Here is a 14,346-nt window from a genome sequence, read left to right as displayed (position 1 = left end):
TGTTGATATCTACAGTACACTCTAAAAAATGCTGGGCTGTTTTAACCCAATTTTTGGTAAATAAGGACAAACCCAGCCATTGGGTTAAAATGCAATTTAAAAATGTAACCCAATGGCTGGGTTTGTCCATATTTTACCCAAAATTGGGTTAAAACAACCCAGCATTTTTTAGAGTGTAGCCCAAGCATGTTCTTGGTTTCGATTCATTACAGCCGGCAATTTGTTACATAGCCAATTTCTTCAGGATTTTGCAAACTAATCTCCTGCACTATTTACCTTAAAAGTTATAGCATATCAATAAAATTAAATGTTTGAAGCTTATTTTTTAAGACAACACAAATGTGTCCGACATGTCCCGTTCCCTTTCGGTCGGTCACGTGTGCATTGCGGTTCTCACGAAATGTTTTATTTAACTTAATCTTTCACTCACCACGACTGATTTGGAGGACACGGAGGTAGATCGATCTCCTCCCAGAGCCAGGTTTCAGGGAACTGTGTACGTACCAACACGTCATCTGGTTCATCATCAATATCATCGTCCTCACCTGAGCAAATAAACTAGTGTACACTTCCATTCAAAGTTTTAGGGCCAGTAAGATTTTTCTTTCTTAAATATGTTTACTCAGCAAAAATACATTGATTTGAAATAGAAATCTTGTGTAGCACTGCGAATGTCTTTATTGTACATTTTTAATCAATTTAATGTTTTGTTTTTTCATCCAAAACCTCTAAAGAAAAAAAAAAAGGATCACAGCTTCCACAAAAACATGAAGCAGAAGAGACTATATTTTAAAGGGATACTCCACTTTTTTCGGAAATAGGCTCATTTTACAACTCCCCCAGAGTTAAACAGTCGAGTTTTACCGTTTTCGAATCCATTCAGACGATTTTTATTTTTTTTATATTTAGAAGAATATGAGTAAACAGACAGTTTCTGGTCTCATTGACTTCCATAGTAGGAAAAAATATACTATGGAAGTCAATGAGACCAGAAACTGTCTGGTTACTCATATTCTTCTAAATATCAAAAAATCGTCTGAATACATTTGAAAACGGTAAAACTCAACCGTTTAACTCTGGGGGAGTTGTAAAATGAGCCTATTTCCAAAAAAAGTGGAGTATCCCTTTAAAAGTTTAGGATCAGTAAGATTGTTTAATTTTAGTATAGCATTACTTCAACTTTAAACTACATTTAAAAAAAGTTTTTGATGCAAGTCTAATATTGGAGAAATATAACTATAAATGCAATTCATCTAAAAATCACACTAATGATAAGTTTATTCTGGTGGGTTGTAATAAAATGAGAATTTGTGATTACAATATTGTCATAATATTGTTTGTTGATTACAAGCTATAATTAATCCCACATGCACTCAAACTTTACAACTGTTTCTACATATTATAATATGCTTAAATTGAATTTAGGACATAAAGCAAGAAAGTAGCATGTAAGAGTTATGCAGGTGGATAATTCCCCGGCTGAAATTACAGAATGATCGAGAGCTGTGAGAATGCATGTGCAAATGAGGCAAAAATCTCACTGCGGGACAGATACATCTCCTCCTCGCCGGAGTACGTGCTCCTGTGGTCTTTGATCATTTTGCAGCAGTGCAGGAAGGCCTGGACACATTCCTCTCCATCTAAGATGTACGTGGCTCGCCGTTCACACGAGTAGCCGAGTTTAGTCTCTTGCATGCCGTCCACGCAGCACTTCTTTAGTTCGCCAGAGTATATACCAGCTGAGAAAAAAATGTTAGTGTAGAAGAGATGGAGAAATTGTAAAATTGCAATTCTATTATTTATGGCTTTCTTCATTTTCAAACGTTGAACCGCAGAACGTTTATTTTGACTGAAATAAAACATTTCTTTACCCAAAGTAGTGGTGACCTGCAGAAGACTCTCGGCTCTCCGTTTTCTCTTAGGTGGGGCAGGGCACTCGTTATCTACAAGAACATGAAAGATTTCGGTAACACTTTACAATACGGGTGCACTAATGTGCATTAATTCATCCTTAACTAATGCACAGATAATATAGTTTATTAACTATTAACTAAGAGTGTAAATTCATGTGTTAATTACCACAATTAGTCAAAGCTATGCACTTCAACTTCCAGTTGTCTGCTTTAATTAATCATTAGCTAATGATTTGCAAAGGTATCATTATGTTATGACTTTACTTGTTGGGGCACATCATTATTAACTAGTCATTTAGTAATTGTAGTAATTTGCACATGAATTTGCACTAACAATGAAGTAATTAATCATGTATTAATGCATATTAGTGTACCTGTCATATTATCTGGAAGTTGAAATACAAGGCTTTGGCTCATTCTGGTAATTAACATATTAATTATCACTCTTAGTTAAAAAAAATAGTTATTATGGGATTATTCCACAATTACATATTTAATTCATAACAATTCATGTATGAACTTACAGACTCTTAATTAGTTCCTAATGTGGTAATCATTAATGAATAGCTTAAATAATCATTAGTTACACATTCATTCAGTATTATCTGTGCATTATTGAAGCATGAATTAATGCTTATTAGTGCACACACATTGTAAAGTGTTACCAAGATTTCTTTAGAAAAGCAAAAGAGTAAACAAAACAGTTCAATTCCAATTAAAGGAATCAATCAATACTTGTTCTGGTGTTGGTTCCTTCTGCAGTGTTGGACTCAAACATCAGACCTGCATCAGTGAAAACCCCCATACTGTCCCTTCCACTTCCTGCCGTACAGCCGGTGTCATGCTTCTCTATGATGTCCCAGATCTAAAAAAGGAAAGAGACTAGGTAATTTTAAGTCTGAAACTACTGAGGTTATTGTACATGAGGTTAATTACCTTAGTCTGAGTGAGTCTGTTCTTGTCATTAAGGACATAAACACCCTTATCCACAGCGACCAGCCCAACTTTAGCCCCTGGGTCTCCGGTTATTATCAAGCTGAGCTTATCTCCTGGGCCAAATTGCGCGTGGTCCTTTACCTCAACTTTGAGCTGGGATTAAAAACAGTAAAGAGATACTTAGAAATTTTGATGGAAATGGGATAACTTTTTCTTGGTCATGGTTTACCAGTTGACCCACCGTTCCCATGCACGTGTCCTTCACGTCGACCCAGACTGAATCAGACACCACCTCAGACGAGCCCACGTGATAATAAGCCACAAAGCGGAAGGACGGCACCATGTCTTTGGTTACAGGTAGAGACAGAGTCACCAGAGCTTGTCCTCTCCTCTTGAACCTGTCTGCTTTAACAATCTGACCTTTACTCAAGATCTGTGGGAATGAAGATGCATACAGCCAGCATAAATTATATTAATATATTATCATAAACACAATTTATTTGAAAAAAATCAGTGGCATTTGCCAGGTACAAAGACAATTTGTGGCCACATTAAATATGGCTAAACTAAACTATGGCTTTACTTTAAAGTTCACTTTTAGTTAGTGCCTTTAACTTAATTTATAAATGATTAAAACTGATAAATGGTTTGAACACATCCACAAGAGGAAGTGTTATTCAACTAAATATTTATTCCAGAAAAAAAGTTGTGAATTTTATAAAGTAGTGCCACTGCTAAGTCGCTTAGACTCCAGCATGGATGTAGGTTTTAAAGCTACACTGTGTAACTCTTTGAGTTTATTCTTAGCTAAAAACACTTAGTTCTTTCAAAAATATATGTGCTCATTAATGTATATTTACTTCGTTCAAGTAATAAAAATACTCTCGTGAGTGTATAATATGCCATTGACACTCACGGTCGGTCGCCATGTTGCCCCTCCATCTTGAAAGTACATTAGCCAAAGAGGGACATACCCGTTAATTCAAGCTTCGCCTTTGGCGTTTACGTTTGAGTTAACACTCATGGACGAGGTCGAACTGGAATCCATGTTAATCTTGGACTACATCGGCCACCGTAGACGTTAAAACGAAACCGGAATTGAGAGGAACAGAAACTAATATTCATTGGATGGTCATATATCTTTTCACTGCTAGATGGGGGTAAAAATCACACAGTGTAGATTTAAAGAAAAAATAATTTGCATAATAACTCAAAATATTTAACTGATATCAAACATCTAAGACGTACAAAGTAGTGTATGAGCACCAATTGCATCATGTGATCCTCACCAAATAGGTGAAATCCTGGTTTGTCACTCCGGGGCTGTTTCCCAGATTCAAATTAACTTTAATTTGATCACCGATCTGAAGCTCTGCAGCATCAATGCCGATGTGCAGGTAGTTCATGGAGCCGCCTTTGGGAATGTAGGGCATAGCCGTCATCTTTCTTGTTGCCTGCTGGTCGTTTTTTAATTGTGGATCGTTGGTCTTTGCCTGGAAATAAACCATTATTTTACCAGTTTGCGAAATTTCAAAAGTCAATAAGACTTTGAGATTTTTCACTCAAGCTCAGATCTTACCTACGCTATCTCACGACTAATTCGTACGAATTCATACGAGTGATTAAAAAGTGGCTAATTCGTACTAATTCATACGACCTCACTCGTACGAATTCATACGATTTGTCTGTTTAGGGGCGGGGTCAGGGGTAGTTTTTTTGTACGAATTCATACGAATTGGCCAATTCGTAAAATATCTATGATTTAGCTAAAATCGTACGAGTGAGGTCGTACGAATTGTTACGAATTAGCCACCTCGTAAAATTCGTACGAATTCTCGTGAGTTCGAGTTGGATCTTACAGTGATCTGCAGTGTAGAAGGTCCTCCTGGAGTGTTGACGGTAACCTTCGCAATGCCATTGGCTTTAGTTTTGCCTCTGACCGGTCCAGGATTGACTTCCACTTCCACTTTTTCAGCAGGCGTCTGGTCAGGATTTGTTACATAAACCTTAATAAGACATAAAAAGAAAAATTAAATAATAGCTTAATGTATCTTAGATCAGCGGAGAGGAGTATGATCCCGTTCTTAAATTTTTAGTCAGTTTTTTCATAGTTTTATACCGAGACGTCAAAGGACATCCCAGGTTTGAAGAATTGAGGTGTTCTTTTGAAGTAGATGGTGTACGGTGACGTCACGATCTGAATGCCTCTCCTGTGAGCTTCCACCATTTCACTGCCTGAAACACACACAGAGTCATATTTCGAGGTTAACAAGGCCAAAGTCACCTGTGCTGCTAGGATATAAAGACCTTGTAGCAACTCTCAGACAAAAACCCAAAGGTTTCCGCATCTTAGTTAAATTTTCTCACCAGTTTCTGTTAAAACACTGGCTGAAATGTAGAGTGACTTCCCAATTAGCTGTCGGAGATCTGGGAAGGTTTCCTTGACCATTCGTCCTGTCAGCTCTGCCTCTCCTTCTCCATCAAATATCTACAGAGTGACAAATAGTGAAATCAAGTAGTCTTTTACAATTTCATTTTTTTTTATATAAAATTATATTTTTATATAAGGTTTTTTAAAACTATTTTGCTGTAAAACGGTGGTTGCAAACCCTATTGCAATGACATTAAAAGGTATACTATTTTATAAAATTCGATTTAATTCTGTCACAGTCAGTTGTGGTCAAGAAGAGTTGTTGAGGCAGGATCTAATTGCAACAGTCACTTTTATTAACAATAGCACGATAACGCAGGAATAACGCAACCAACTAAATATCAGCATATGAAGGCTATTTATACACATTAAAGAGAGGGATAAAACATAGAACAGGTGAGATTCATCAATAAACAAATTAGGGATGGCGAAAACTAAAAAATTTCTTGACTGACCACCGAGCCTCATTAAACGGTTGAAACCGGTTAACCGATTAGTTTCAAATATGCTACGCTATTTGAAATAACAGCCATTTTGAGCCGCGCCTGCAATTTCGCAACTCCGCCCTTCCACTCGCGTCACTTTTTTTAAATCAGCGCGAAACATGAGTCCGGCAAACGCGTATGTATGTAATCGGAGGACAAATGGCTCCTTAGTTTAGAAATGGTTTGGGTACAAGGTGATCGCGTTGAAAATAAAGGCGTTAGTCTAGCGTTAGAAGCTCATTTGAAACATTGCCGTGGCTCATTTAAGAAAATGACAGCTCCGAAGAGATGCAGCTTTAGTTTGAGGTAACGTTAGTGCTAACAATAATAAAGAAAGATGATGATCACCATCACCTTATCTGACACCCAGCAATTTACATCTGAAATGGTCCCACACACTATTAAAGGATTAGTTCACTTTTGAAAAAACTTTTGCTGATGATTTACTCACCCCCATGTCATCCAAGATGTCCATGTCTTTCTTTCCTCAGTCGAAAAGAAATTAAGGTTTTTGATGAAAACATTCCAGGATTTTTCTCCTTATAATGGACTTCCATGGGAACCAGGTCTAACCGAGGTCCAAACGACAGTTAATAACAGTTTCAGATGCAGCTTCAAATGTCTTTAAACCACACCAGACGATGAATAAGGGTCTTATCATGCGAAACGATCGGTTATTTCAAAGCTTATTCCAAAAATGTAACTTTTCTAAGGACAAATGCTAGCCTTGTCATATACTGTGAGGCGCGTTTGCAACGTCACATAATACGTAATTACGTTCAAAAGGTCACGGGCGACGTATAGCCAGAAGTACAGAGTCAGTGTTTACAAGTTGAACGCATAGGTTGAACGTGCAAACCAACTCAAACGCCGTTTACAAAAAAGGAATTAAAAGGTAAAACAACGATGTCGGACGATTTTGATTCTGTAATTCCGGCTACGTCGCCCGTGACCTTTTGAACGTAATTACGTATTACGTGACGTTGCAAACGCGCCTCACAGTATATGACAAGGCTAGCATTTGTTCTTAGAAAAGTTACATTTTTGGAATAAGCTTTGAAATAAGCGATCGTTTCGCATGATAAGACCCTTATTCATCGTCTGGTGTCGTTTAAAGACATTTGAAGCTGCATCTGAAACTGTTATTAACTGTCGTTTGGAACGCGGTTGGACCTGGTTCCCATGGAAGTCCATTATAAGGAGAAAAATCCTGGAATGTTTTCATCAAAAACCTTAATTTCTTTTCGACTGAGGAAAGAAAGACATGGACATCTTGGATGACATGGGGGTGAGTAAATTATCAGCAAAAGTTTTTTTCAAAAGTGAACTAATCATTTAACGTCTGCCCTGGCTCTAACCTCAAGTGTTTTAGCCTGAAGCCTTTACTTTTCGCAAATCTTGTGAGCGCGCGAACCAAAAAACGCTGTGACCGCGCGCCAAATGTTTTTATTGGTTTATTAAGTACAAACAGGTGAGTTATGAAAAATTTTGTGTGACACTTCACAAAAAATATCTTAGAATGAGATGGTTAACTGTAGTAGTAGCGTTGAGTCCACTACAACAGCCTAATTTAGATATCACTTTTTTTTTTAACCGACTTCCGACAACTTTTATCGAATAATGTTGATACGGTCAACCTTCATCGGTTAGCATCCCTAAAACAAATCAGTAAACATAGCAACTAATCAACTGAGACATAAATTTACACAGGAAAAACTAGGAAGTACAAACTAAACAGGAACCTCACATGACATAAAAATGAAACTCTATTTTTCAAAATTACTATAAAAGATAAGTTTTTACTATTTAACAGTAGTACTCTAAGGTACTCTAAAACGTTAGGATTGCAATACGAATTGCACATGGTTGCTTAATATTTCTGCTAATAGAAAATGCATATTCATTCTGAAACTGCAACTACTGTGAACATAACTGTACAAGCGATGCCTTTTTGTCTCCAAATGAATGTGTTTGCGTTATGTGGGATTATAATATACAACTGTATAAATAGGACTCGCCTGAACCCTTTGCAGTGAGGCAGCGATGCTAATTTTCTTCTCGTTGTCTATCACACCAAACACCACAAAAGCACTTCCTCGAACCTTATTCCCAAACAGGTACCTAAAAAAACAAATATGATGTCAAAGTTACATTTGAGTACATCGCTTGTGATAAATCTTTAAACACAAACTACAACTGAGTCTTACTTAGCTGATATGCCTACTGTGAGAGAGCTCTCATTCACATAGAAGAAGGGTTTGCTTGGATTTAACGTCACTTCAAAGCTCGGCAACACTGCGAAAATAAAACAAAACTTCAGCGATTATTACATTTTTCACACAGCTTTAACAATAGAATAATTTGTCCTCTAGATAAGGCAGCGAACGTACCATATTCCAAAACTTCAAACTCAGTCGTGAAGTTCTTTTGTGGTGTGTTTGAGTATTTCGCGATCAACTTCCAAACCCCAGCACTTCATAACAACACAAGAGTCTTATCAACAGAGGCAGCCTGCACTATGATAATTGATAATTGATAATTCAATGATTGAACTTCACTAAATAGTGCAACAAACCTGGCAATTTCAGGCAAAGCAAAGTTTTCGGCCCTGATGCCTCCCCTCGGTAGGAATTTATCTCTGTCGAGTGTGATGCCTTGAGGATTCTTGTTAAAGAAGTGGAAGCAATGATAAACAATATAGCTGCTTGTTACCGTTCAGTTATTTCATCAATGCTTGTAAATTTAGGATTTAACCGAGTACCATGATATCGACTGAGACAGAAACTCCATCTAATGGATGTTGATCAGGAGTTAAGGAGAATACCCTGTAATTAACTGGAAAACAAATATTACTTCATTTACAAGCTTCATTTTATGTAAAATGTAATACATATATTAGGGCTGGGTATTGAGACAAATTTCACAATTCGATTCGATTTCGATTCACAAGCTTGCAATTCGATTCGATTTCGATTACGATTCGATTCGATATCGATTATTTTGGATATCAGTTACAATAAATGGCAATTTTTGTCAAGGGAATCAAATCTCTTAAATGCTGTAAACTATGGGGGATAAAAAAAACTTGCCATATTTATTCAAATATGCATTAAATATTGAAAAACACTAACGAGTGTGGACTAACGAGTTTATGTGGGTTTTCTGAGGTAAATATGACGATACATGACATTGATTACAAGCTGTTTAACTGACGTCTTTCCACGGTTGAAACGCAGATTGAGCGAATCAATGTGACATGATAGGGATTTCGATAAGTTGTACTCTATCTTTTAACACACTTTCAGATGCTCGTTCATGTTTATTTGGCGCTGTGACTGGTATTATTAACCCGGAAGAAAGATCAGCGCGGCTGCTTCTCTCGAGCTGCGCCAGAGCGATCTCACGCCACAGCGCCAAAACGCTATTTATGTTTTTGAATTTCTAAAGAAAATGGACGTAATTTGAAAATTGAGACTTTGTTTCATATCAATAGTAACAAAGGACAAAGATTATTGCGATTTGTTGGATGCGCACAGCCGCGATAAAATCTCTCATTCATTCAAATGAAACAGGATGACTAATCGATTCTTGATATTTAAGAATTGATATCGGTTTGTAAAAATGAGAATCGATTAATATCGAGAAATCGATATTTATTACCCAGCCCTAACATATATCTTTTAAAGACTGCATTTTAATATATCAAGTTCTCGACATCCTCTTTAAAATTAAAATGCAAGGCTGTGCCAAAGGACCGCCTTTTCTCTCGTCGTTATCATCATAGAAATAATAAAAACTTTTAGTAATGATTTATCAAAAAAACTTCCAATATCACAGACTAGATAGCAACAAAACATGATTTTTAAGATTCCTTAATTTGATAAGCCAATTGTGACCCATAAACTAAAGTTTTACCTGTGCTAGAAGGCGTGTAGATGGGCTTGTCTGTCTGTACAAATATATATCCAGTCTGGAATGAGACCATGACCACTTTCTCCAGGGTTTTGGTAGGAAACTGAGCTTCTAGATACACATACTGCTTCTCCAGAGGATCATCAGAGAAATAGTTCTGATCATCAGGGATCTGGAGAACAGAAAATCAGTCTGAATTAAATCTGATGATAAACTAATGAGAAGCACTGCATTGTATAGAGCTCTCACCTTTATATCTGTGAGAATCTGGTGATTGTTTACACCAGTCAGTGTCACTGTTTTGGACAGTATCTCCCTGTCTTTCTTTGGGTAGTTCTTCACTGAGATCCTCACGTTCAGGTTTCCACCAGACTCAGAGTAATCCTGAGCCTCCACAAACACGTTCTCTGAGGAACCCACTCTCAGCAAATTAGGAGCTGACAGAACAAACCTGAGGAAGTGAAAAATAAGATTTATATTTGTGTATCACAAGAAACAATCCTTTTTTTGGACGTTTCGAAAATGAATGTACTTACAGCGGGTCACATGATGTGGGCAAAGGGAAGCACAGCGCGATGGCAATCAGCGTCACTACATCCACATGCATCATCTTCACCTGCTCCTGTGTTTGTGACTTAAAGCGGAGCATTGTTTCGACTTTTATCATTAAGACATGTCCCTCCTCATTTCAAGATATCATCGTTGTCCTGTTGAGTAACTCGAAGTGGAGGAACTCAAGTATGAGCAAGCAGAAAAGCGGCTATGGGTACGTGTTTGTGTTGTGCAACTCTTTTCAAAAGAAAAGGTATCCGGTACATTGTTGATTGCTTAAAATTGTGTTCTCCACCCAGTTCCACAACACTCATCTTTAAACTAAGGGTGATGTGTCCTTAAACTAAAAGGCACAATATGTATTTTTTATTTTTTTGCAAAAATAGCTGTATCTGTGTCATATATTTCTTTAAGAAATGTACTTACATTATCCCGACAGTTTCCACCAACTGTCAAATGCGGAGAAATGTATTAATGTAATGTCTTTATTTCTGTTTTGTCGCCCGTCTATGGCGTCATATAACCTTTGACTCCTCCATTTTCTCTAACTTGCTGCGAAACCGCCAAAAACAAAGGGGGACACCCATAGATATCTATATAAAGGCTAGATATCTCGTCCACGCTGCTGGCCAATGGAGGTCGACGTCCGCACCTGGCGGCCATCTTGTAACAGGCAGCTCGCATGTACTATTTAAATAACCATAACTTGCTCAATTTTCTACCGATTTTCAAAGAGTTTGGATTGTTATAAACGTCAGAGATGTAGTTATGACACTGCATACTTATGAATAATAAGTGTATAAATACATAATCATCCAGATAATTATAGCCACGTTAATAACGTTTGTAAGAAACCAAACCGTTTGTAAATCAGTCAAGATTTCAACGAGATAAGAGTATTTGTGTTCGTGCTGCTGATCACTCATCTTACATCAGCTTGCCTGTGACAAGATGGCCGCCGGTGATGACGATAGAAACTCCGCTGTAACACATCTAGCCTTTATATACACTCACCGGCCACTTTATTAGGTACACCTGTCCAACTGCGCGTTAACACTTAATTTCTAAGCAGCCAATCACATGGCGGCAACTCAGTGCATTTAGGCATGTAGACATGGTCAAGACAATCTCCTGCAGTTCAAACCGAGCATCAGTATGGGGAAGAAAGGTGATTTGAGTGACTTTGAACGTGGCATGATTGTTGGTGCCAGAAGGGCTGGTCTGAGTATTTCAGAAACTGCTAATCTACTGGGATTTTCACGCACAACCATCTCTAGGGTTTACAGAGAATGGTCCAAAAAAGAAAAAACATCCAGTGAGCGGCAGTTCTGTGGGCGGAAATGCCTTGTTGATGCCAGAGGTCAGAGGAGAATGGCCAGACTGGTTCGAGCTGATAGAAGGGCAACAGTGACTCAAATAACCACCCGTTACAACCAAGGTGGGCAGAATAGCATCTCTGAACGCACAGTACGTCGAACTTTGAGGCAGATGGGCTACAGCAGCAGAAGACCACACCGGGTGCCACTCCTTTCAGCTAAGAACAGGAAACTGAGGCTACAATTTGCACAAGCTCATCGAAATTGGACAATAGAAGATTGGAAAAACGTTGCCTGGTCTGATGAGTCTCGATTTCTGCTGCGACATTCGGATGGTAGGGTCAGAATTTGGCGTCTACAACATGAAAGCATGGATCCATCCTGCCTTGTATCAACGGTTCAGGCTGGTGGTGGTGGTGTCATGGTGTGGGGAATATTTTCTTGGCACTCTTTGGGCCCCTTGGTACCAATTGAGCATCGTTGCAACTCCACAGCCTACCTGAGTATTGTTGCTGACCATGTCCATCCCTTTATGACCACAATGTACCCAACTTCTGATGGCTACTTTCAGCAGGATAATGCGCCATGTCATAAAGCTGGAATCATCTCAGACTGGTTTCTTGAACATGACAATGAGTTCGCTGTACTCAAATGGCCTCCACAGTCACCAGATCTCAATCCAATAGAGCATCTTTGGGATGTGGTGGAACGGGAGATTCGCATCATGGATGTGCAGCCGACAAATCTGCGGCAACTGTGTGATGCCATCATGTCAATATGGACCAAACTCCCTGAGGAATGCTTCCAGCACCTTGTTGAATCTATGCCACGAAGAATTGAGGCAGTTCTGAAGGCAAAAGGGGGTCCAACCCGTTACTAGCATGGGGTACCTAATAAAGTGGCCGGTGAGTGTAGATATCTATGGGGACACCGGACTATCGCCAATAAAAGCAAAGAAAATAACAAAGAAGAAAAAAGTAGTAGCTAGTATCATTTTGCAACTGCACCAAACTGGACCAAGACTATTATTTGTAATATGTGTCTGTATTATATAGTTATGGAGCATGATTACGCTTTGCCTGCTCGTTCTGCTGCTGGAGTCAGCTCAAAGCGCAGTCGTTAGGGTGACCAACGTGTCCTGACGTCCTGTTTTCACGTTCGATCCTGGCTGTTTTTTTATATAGTGATGAAAATGTCCTGGTTTTCAAAACAACTGCTGGCCGAGTGTCCTGGTTTTTGGTAATCGAAATATGGTCACCCTTGCAAACGTACGGCCATATGAAAACATATGACCCGAGAAGGGTTTGGGACAGGAGAAGAAGCATGACATGGGTAAACCGTGGGGTTGCATTTAAAAAATGGAGAGAGCTTCGTGACAAGCTAAATTACAGAGAGATGCCGATGTCGCTCACACGGCAAAATCCCCGTTAAATTATCACTTAAAAGTGTGAATTATATAAACCCTGAGCAGAGTGTTAAATGAACACTGAAGTAGTGTTAAAGTTAATGAGATAATTAAGTGAATAATTGAGTGGTGATTGAGCATTATTGAAGACACCTGATGATAACAAGCAGAATCTCTGAAGGAGAAAACTGGACTTTTAAGTCACCATTATGGAGATCAGTGTTTGCTTTAGTTGGGCTCTTGACCCTTAAATCATTAACTTAAGATTTTGTTTGGCTGCAGGACTTGAGTTATAACAGCCAGATGAACAAATAGAAAAGGTGATCTGATGGTGATAGTTGTGTTTATGATCATCAAATGAGATCAAACGTGCTTCCATTGCAATTAACATGAGTGCTGGAAATGTCTCGCTCCAAAGGAAAAAAGCCAAACCATCAGGTTGATTAAAGAGGTAGTCAAATGAAAAGCAAACAAACATTAAAATATCAATCAAGGAATGAATTGTTTGCTCTTGATATGTCATTGGAGAATGTCTAAAATGCATTTAACGTGCAACTACAAGTCACTAGTTTTTTCAACTGGCTTTTTGAATATTTTAATTTAAAATAAAGATGTTGACACAAACTTTTTGCAGGTTAGAATTTATTTCCTGATTTCTTCACCCATAAGTTATTTCTCAAAAGCATTGTGCCTTCACATGCAAGCTCATAGTAAAACTGAAATTAGAGGCCACAATTGCTCAATACAAAAATCATGCGATATAAGTTAATGTTACAAGAGCTCTCCAACATATGAGAGAAAAAGTAAAATTTTCGCTTGGTTGCCATGTAAAATGAAATTAGAAACGTCCATCTATCCAACAGTATTTAGCTTTTTTTTTTGTTTACTATGACATTTGTTTATTTAGATTCCAAAAGGAACAGTGTACATTGTACATTAATAAATATTCATGAATTTAAATGTTACCCGATTATCCTGAAGGCTAGTTTTCATTGGTAGTCCCTTTGCCAGATTTTATCAAGCATAAAAACTAAAGAAAAGACGAAAAAAGAGAGAAAAAAAAAACAAACGATCTTGGACTTAGAATATTATATGAAGCCTTTTATCTGTAAATGCATCATGAGAACTGGAAGCAAGTTTATGCTTTACTGTATTCAATGCCTTTATTGATTACCAAATCAATTTAAGCTCATGAAAACATTTAGATGGCGAGTTAGTGATGACAGCATAGAGATGTAATACAAATTACAGTGTATCAGTTTGAAACATCACTAATACATGTGGAATCTTATTTGTGTGTTAGTTCGCCTTTACAAGAGTTGCAAAGTGCACTAAAAAAGGCGTTCGTACTGTACAGTTGAAAGAGTTTCACTTGCTTATTTAGATTCCCTGACAA

The 14,346-nt window shown here is 38.0% G+C and overlaps 1 protein-coding gene across 1 annotated transcript in view; it reads right to left on the bottom strand.

The window, feature by feature from the left end:
• The window catches only part of c3a.5 (complement C3a, tandem duplicate 5), a 29,064-nt gene extending 18,085 nt beyond the window's left edge, over window positions 1-10,979 (bottom strand). The window contains exons 1-18 of the mRNA XM_039647111.2: window positions 10,214-10,979; window positions 9,927-10,128; window positions 9,681-9,849; window positions 8,527-8,600; window positions 8,341-8,429; window positions 8,156-8,238; window positions 7,973-8,060; window positions 7,784-7,886; window positions 5,217-5,337; window positions 4,969-5,084; window positions 4,709-4,855; window positions 4,139-4,342; window positions 3,091-3,282; window positions 2,850-3,002; window positions 2,649-2,778; window positions 1,872-1,943; window positions 1,542-1,739; window positions 431-545 (exon numbers count right to left, since the gene is read on the bottom strand). Of these exons, the coding sequence (XP_039503045.2) occupies window positions 431-545; window positions 1,542-1,739; window positions 1,872-1,943; window positions 2,649-2,778; window positions 2,850-3,002; window positions 3,091-3,282; window positions 4,139-4,342; window positions 4,709-4,855; window positions 4,969-5,084; window positions 5,217-5,337; window positions 7,784-7,886; window positions 7,973-8,060; window positions 8,156-8,238; window positions 8,341-8,429; window positions 8,527-8,600; window positions 9,681-9,849; window positions 9,927-10,128; window positions 10,214-10,344 (2,387 nt within the window). The 5' untranslated portion in view covers window positions 10,345-10,979. The remainder of the gene's footprint in view (window positions 1-430; window positions 546-1,541; window positions 1,740-1,871; window positions 1,944-2,648; window positions 2,779-2,849; window positions 3,003-3,090; window positions 3,283-4,138; window positions 4,343-4,708; window positions 4,856-4,968; window positions 5,085-5,216; window positions 5,338-7,783; window positions 7,887-7,972; window positions 8,061-8,155; window positions 8,239-8,340; window positions 8,430-8,526; window positions 8,601-9,680; window positions 9,850-9,926; window positions 10,129-10,213) is intronic.
• Window positions 10,980-14,346: the final 3,367 nt, after the last annotated feature.

Source organism: Pimephales promelas, chromosome 6, assembly GCF_988280905.1.
Source record: "Pimephales promelas chromosome 6, fPimPro1.hap1.1, whole genome shotgun sequence".
NCBI lineage: Eukaryota > Metazoa > Chordata > Actinopteri > Cypriniformes > Leuciscidae > Pimephales > Pimephales promelas.
The sequence above is the reverse complement of the archived record's forward strand: the minus strand, read 5'-3'. Positions and strand labels throughout refer to the sequence as shown.